We start from the raw sequence: 6538 nt of genomic DNA, 5'->3' as shown, positions 1-6538 counted from the left end.
GATATGAAACATTACAAACTTAAAAGTGAACCGGGCCAGGTTCGAGCTTTGAAAGCTCAAGTTCGAGCTTGACTTTTATTTTAAATAGGCCTATTTTTTTTATCTAAATTCATTCTTCGAACCTAATATTTTAAATATCTCTCAAATTTTAACCGTAATTTCAGAGTTAGATTAATATTCCAGAACATGTTTAGAACTAACCCATGTAGAGATTGTGCCGATTGTAGAACAGGTCGGTTGTAGTTACTACATATGAAGGCAATAAAATTTTTAAAGCGAAGGGTGCACTCCATCATTTGTTGTGCCTCTTTGACCGTATAAACTATGCCTAAAATTCTCCAACAATGCGGATCATTTCCAACCAATTATGGGAATCACTAGTAAAATAAAACCCCATTGATCATCAATTAATACAAGTAAATAATTTAATCATTTTTATTAAAAAATAAACACCACCATTAAATCCTAATCATGCATAATTTAATTAAGTAGTTAATTTATCGTTAAATATAATCAATCAAATGACAAACATATAATCCATTCTCTCTCTCTCTCTCTCAATTGGATTCTCCACCACCAAAGCTAGCTCCATTATAAAATCCGATCCCACTTTCTCTTTTGTCCTTGAAACAGATTAGCTTTTAGCTCCTTTCCCCTAAAATTTTCATTTTTGATAATCTTTTCTTTCTATAGTAAACCTTAAATCCCACAAGATTAAACAAACCCCTTTATTGCTGTTTGTTTTTTTAAAATGATTTTTACGTCATTTTGTGTGTTCTTCACCCAACTTTAAACTCAAAAATTGTATCATATCTAAAAGAAAAAGAAAAGGAAGTTGAAATGCTAGAGACTCTGAAGTACCTGATCGGCTCAACAGGAGTCAGCGGCTTCGGCTCTAAGTCCACTGCCGAGGAAGCCACCGAGACTTGCCCTGATCTCCGCTCTATAACAGCCATCATCACAGGTACTTGATGAATCCTCAACGGCCTGAGGCTAAACTTCCTTTTTTTTTTTTTTTTCCTTTTTGGGTTTTGATCGTGGGTGGTTCAACTGAAACAGGTGCGACGTCGGGGATCGGAGCTGAGACGGCCAGAGTTTTGGCCAAACGAGGAGCGAGGTTGGTGCTTCCGGCTCGGAACCTTAAAGCCGCTGAGGAAGCAAAGGCTAGGATAGTTTCCGAGTTTCCTGAATCAGAAATTATTGTCATGGCTCTTGATCTTAGTTCACTCACTTCTGTTCGAAATTTTGTATCGGAGTTGGAGTCTCTTAACTTGCCAGTCAATATCCTCATGTAAACTCTTTAATCTCTTAGTTTCCTTAATTCCTACTTTATTTTTTTAATTAGAAACCTAAGCTTTTTTTTTTTTTTTTTGTTGATATCAGAAACAACGCCGGGAAGTTTGCGCATGAACATGCAATCTCCGAGGATGGAATCGAGATGACATTTGCCACTAATTATCTTGGTAATTATTACTCAACGTAATTGTATCTTATACCTGTATTTGTTTTACTAAACATGGGTCATACTTTATGGTATGTGATTTTTAGGTCATTTTTTGTTGACGAAGTTGTTGCTAAACACGATGATGAAGACGGCTAAACAAACAGGTGTTCCAGGAAGAATAGTGAATGTGTCGTCGAGTATCCATGGATGGTTTTCTGGCGATATGATCCGTTATATAGGCCAGATATCCAGAAGCAAAAGGTGAAGAATGATAAATAACAGTGACAGAATCGAACATAGTATAGGAGTAAATGATTGTTACAGAAGATTGGGTTTCTTTTCTTTTGGATTTGACATTTCCTATCGATTTTTAATTCATGTGTCTGTTTTTTGTCTGGCTGTCTGTTCCCAGTCAATACGACGCGACACGTGCTTATGCTCTCTCGAAGCTCGCTAACGTTTTGCATACCAAGGAGCTTGCCCAGAGATTGAAGGTAATACTAATAATCTTTTTCATTATATATTTGGTCATAAAAGTGAAATTTTGTTGTTTTCCTTTGTTTTTATATTTTCCTCGAAAATGTTGGCCTTGTTGATCTTTTCTTCCCCCCTCAATAATGCAGCAAGTGGATGCCAACGTGACTGTGAACTGTGTTCATCCAGGTATTGTTAGAACCCGTCTCACCAGGGAACGTGAGGGCTTGATAACAGGTATATACGTATAGAAGATGCCATTTGATTTTATTTAATGTTTTCAGCTTTCAATTCTCTCTGGTTAAAATCTAATATATATTAACCTGCAGATCTGGTTTTCTTTTTGGCTTCCAAGCTCCTGAAAACCATTCCTCAGGTAAACTAATATATCTTAAGTAATTAAAGCTTTTGATTAATGAGAGTTGAAGTGGGTGGTTTTGATGGACAATGGACTTTCATTTGTCGAGGGTACAGGCAGCTGCCACGACTTGTTACGTCGCCGCGCATCCAAGACTGCTAAATATAAGTGGGAAATACTTTGCTGACTGCAACGAAGCATGGACATCCAAACTGGGTTCGAATTCCAACGAATCTGCAAAGCTTTGGGCTGCCTCTGAAATCATGGTTTCCAAACACGCTAAAGCAGTGTTTGATCCGCTTAGTGCCTTCGATTATCACCATATGTAATAAAAATAAAGAGATGAAAAAAAAAAAAAGAAGACTAGAAATTAGAAACAGAAACAGCAAAAGATATGAAATATCTTAGTTGGAAGAGAAAAGATGATAGGAATATAGTGTATATGCATACATCAGTTAAAAGACAATTAGATATACAAGTGTTATGCTTAAATTATAGCTATGTTGGTTCGGTACATGTTAAGAAGCTTACCTAGTTTGTACTTATAAAACTGTTTCTATCGATTATTATTAGTACTGGTATTATATAATTTGCATATATATTGCCCTATAATACCCCCATACTAATTTTTTAAAGACGGATTATAAAGAAAGGGATCCGGTGATAATTGTAAAATGATTATGGCGGATGGATATATATGTTAATGAACTGATGGGGTTTTGCTTGGAATCGTGGAAGTACTTGGAAACCCTAATCAGGATGAATATTAATAGATATAAGGTACATGTTCATGGGTTTCTTTATGAAGAATATGCAATAAAAAAAAAAGAAAGGGAGAGAAGAGAATAAGTGGGCAATAAGAACATGGGGTGGGGGGTTAGGATCATGTGGTGGTTGATTTATGAAGAGAGTATATTTGGGGTAAGCAATGGGACCTACTAACATGCGCCAGGGTATTGGGTGGTGGGGGGGAAACATCGTTTAAGGGTAAGGAATCCACATTCACCAAAAATTTACATGCTTTTAGTTTTGGGTTTCATTCACAATATTAATGGTAATTAAAAGTGACGGAACATTTGGAGCCTGATAAAGCAGGCCTGGGCTAGTAGTTAGCAGTTAAATAGCATGCTGCTGAGACAGATGAAAGGGGGAGCTGTTAAATGGTGATGGGAAAGTGGGAAATGTAGACATTAGCTCTCTGCTCTGCAATAACGTAGAGTGCAGAGTGCAAGGCTGGCAATTAAGGGCAGTTAGAGGAGGAAACACGTAGTTTCCAAGTCTGTTAACGCTATTATAGACATGTTTCTTTATTTTCTGACGACTTCAAAAGCCGCTGTGTATTTATGGAGTATGAGATTGATATGAGCAAAGACTGAAAACTGCCTAGCTATTTCTGTTCCCCATAACACTTCTTTGATTTTCATGATCTAGATTTGAATGGATTATATATCTTCATTTTCTTTGGAAATTGTGGCTACAATTATGTGGCCAGAATTTAATTAGAATCTTATATACAATCATTTTCTTAAAATAGTCTTATTTTGTGGTGCTTTTATCGTGTAAATTTTAGTGATGCAATTCGAAACATCTTAGTTGTTGAGGAAAATGAGGTGTTTTGGCCCGTCGATAATGCCACGCATTATGAGAAGTAACCTACAAAATTGTTTCAACTAGTTTCATTCAATTTTGGGAGATAACATTATACACTTTCCATAGCATTTGAAAATTTTTATTTTCATGAAAGCATAGATGAAATAGTGCCTTGGAATGGTATCTACAAAAGTAAATGTAAAACTCTGAATGCTAGTCAAAATGGAAGAAAAGGCTAGTGTGGAAAAAGAAAATTTGCCATTGTCATTTTCTAGTGAAGGGTTTGCCTTTGTTTCTGATATTCATAATTGAGTGGAAGTGATTTAGAAATAGTAAAGATTTGAAGCTGTGATAATGTATTTGGGAAATAGGGAATTGGAAAGTGTAATTGGGGATTAAGGATTCAACAAGTTGGAGGGTTGATGAAATAGGCAAGAATGTTGAATTCGATTTGAATGACCAGCCAACTATAAGAATTAGATCAAATAAGGTGGGATCATCAAATAATAACAACAAAGAGGATGAAGAATTAGATGGGAACCATGATTTTGATAGTGTCACAACCCAAAAAATGGCGGATCCAAAAAGGGTAATGAGGTATGCATGTTAACTACTTTGGCACACTATGGTAACATAATCCGCCACTCTACTGGCTTGCTGGTGAATTAGAGTATTGGTGTATGCTAGCGTAAAGTATTCGTTTGTTGGCGATATCTAAGGATTTAATCACAGGGTATCTTCAAGTGAAGAAAAAGTATGCCTAAGGAAGAGTATGCCCCAAAGTTTTAGCTAAGCATGAAGAACCTACTAAGTGTATGAGAAAGATATAGGAGACTTAACTGTCTTCAAGATTCCACCATACGCAAGTCACCACCAAGGTATAGTACGCTCGGTTTGTATGAGCATTGTTCAAGTTGGTTCTCATAACGACATTAGTTGGGGGTCAATTGGATTGATTTGACCCTCCCCATAACAAGTGAAACAGTAATGCAGACTTTGCCAGATTTTCTTGTACTTATCCTATAACACCCCTTATTTGTATTCAACGCCGGAACAGGATACGAGGCATTATAGGACTTACAAAGCAAGCAAACATACAAATCGAGTCATAAATTTGCATTCAAATTAAAATCATTTGTATTCAATCATAAAGTCCCTAATAGGAGCCTACGAGGCCCAAAACATGCTTTGGAAGTGGTTCAGGACTAAACCGAGCACTTAAGAAAATTTTACAAAACTTAGAAAATTTTTGCTATAAATAGGGGTCACACACCTGTGTGGTTTGGGACACGTCCGTGTGGGCAGGCCGTGTGGCCACACACGTCCGTGTGGGCAGGCCGTGTGGCCACACACGTCCGTGTGGGCAGGCCGTGTGGTCACACACGTCCGTGTGGGCAGGCCGTGTGGTCACACACGCCCGTGTCCCTAACCCGTGTAACTCTTTGTTTTGCAAAGCATGAACAAATTGAAGTCACACGGCCAAGTCACACACCGGTGTGCTAGCCATAGGGTTAATTTAATTTTCATAAAATAGGTGTAGACTTCACACGGTCAGGACACATGCCCGTGCTTGAGGTCGTGTCCCTCACACGGCTGAGACACACGCCCGTGTCTTTGCCTGTGTGCTCAATTCTGCGCATTTTGTTTCTCAAAATTAAGGTGCAGGGGACACACGGCTGAAACACATGCCCGTGGGGCAAGCCGTGTGTCACACACGGCCTAGACACAAGCCCGTGTGGACAAAGTAAGGGCTATTTACCAAGCCATTTGTCACCCTCATTTGCACATACACACCAACAATCTTAATGGCATAAATCGTGGCATATTTAGGTAACCAAAACATCCACAAACAATGCCAAATCATGTCATTCCATTATCCACACTCAACATATTTGCAACATCATATTTTGTTAAACCAAATCATACCAAACTCACATTCTACAAGTCCCAATATGGCTACCAATAATATGCATGATTTTACCTAGTTTTACTAGCATACCAATGAGCCGTCGATCTTAACCATTCAACAACAAAACCATTAAGCCACATTCAACCATTTATCAAGCATTTATAAACCACATCATATAAGAGATAATTGCACGTGCATGCATATATGTATATATACAAGCTTACAACCAATTCAACCACAATGAGCCAAGTTACATGGCCAAATACCATATCAAGCCTTTGACAATTACAGGCCAATATATTTGGCCAGATCATGATGTCACATATAACCAAATGACCAAGTCCCTATACATGCCATATTCTCAAAATGTTTAAAATCATCGGTACCCAAAATAATAGTTTGATAGTGTGATACGAACTCCGATAATCTCCAACCCGAGCTGGCTTGATGACACTACAAAACATGGAAAATAAAATGGAGTCAGCTATATAGGTTAGAAAGCTCGTATGAAAAAAATAACCAAACCTTACCATACATTAACATGCAAGTAATATAACATAAGATAATGTAATTTACCATAATCTCATAATCATAATTCACTTCCATCACAACGTACCTTGAAATCATCATTTCACGAATTAATAATCACAAGCTTTAAGCACGTACCTGTACTATCTCGTAATAATTTCATACTTGTCTCATCATTGTTATACCCAATGAACCACTCGGAATAATAATATCGGATACTCGGGAAAACCTTTCA

The 6538-nt window shown here is 37.5% G+C and overlaps 1 protein-coding gene across 1 annotated transcript; it reads left to right on the top strand.

Annotated features, from left to right (window-relative positions):
• Positions 1–507: 507 nt before the first annotated feature.
• LOC108468088 (short-chain dehydrogenase TIC 32 A, chloroplastic-like) lies at positions 508–2865 on the top strand. The gene is made up of 8 exons (XM_017768948.2): positions 508–964; positions 1060–1291; positions 1384–1463; positions 1549–1705; positions 1857–1938; positions 2068–2155; positions 2248–2294; positions 2393–2865. The coding sequence occupies exons 1-8, from the start codon at positions 841–843 to the stop codon at positions 2603–2605; spliced, it is 1023 nt and encodes a 340-aa protein (XP_017624437.1). The 5' UTR covers positions 508–840; the 3' UTR covers positions 2606–2865.
• Positions 2866–6538: the final 3673 nt, after the last annotated feature.

Source organism: Gossypium arboreum, chromosome 8 (assembly GCF_025698485.1).
Source record: "Gossypium arboreum isolate Shixiya-1 chromosome 8, ASM2569848v2, whole genome shotgun sequence".
Classification (NCBI taxonomy): domain Eukaryota; kingdom Viridiplantae; phylum Streptophyta; class Magnoliopsida; order Malvales; family Malvaceae; genus Gossypium; species Gossypium arboreum.
This window is presented reverse-complemented; position numbering and strand designations above follow the sequence as displayed.

Coding starts and splice junctions, on each gene's coding strand:
- LOC108468088 (XM_017768948.2), top strand. CDS start 841: ATGCTAGAGACTCTGAAGTACCTGATCGGCTCAACAGGAGTCAGCGGC. Junction 965..1,059: donor TATAACAGCCATCATCACAG/GTACTTGATGAA, acceptor CAACTGAAACAG/GTGCGACGTCGGGGATCGGA. Junction 1,292..1,383: donor TTGCCAGTCAATATCCTCAT/GTAAACTCTTTA, acceptor TGTTGATATCAG/AAACAACGCCGGGAAGTTTG.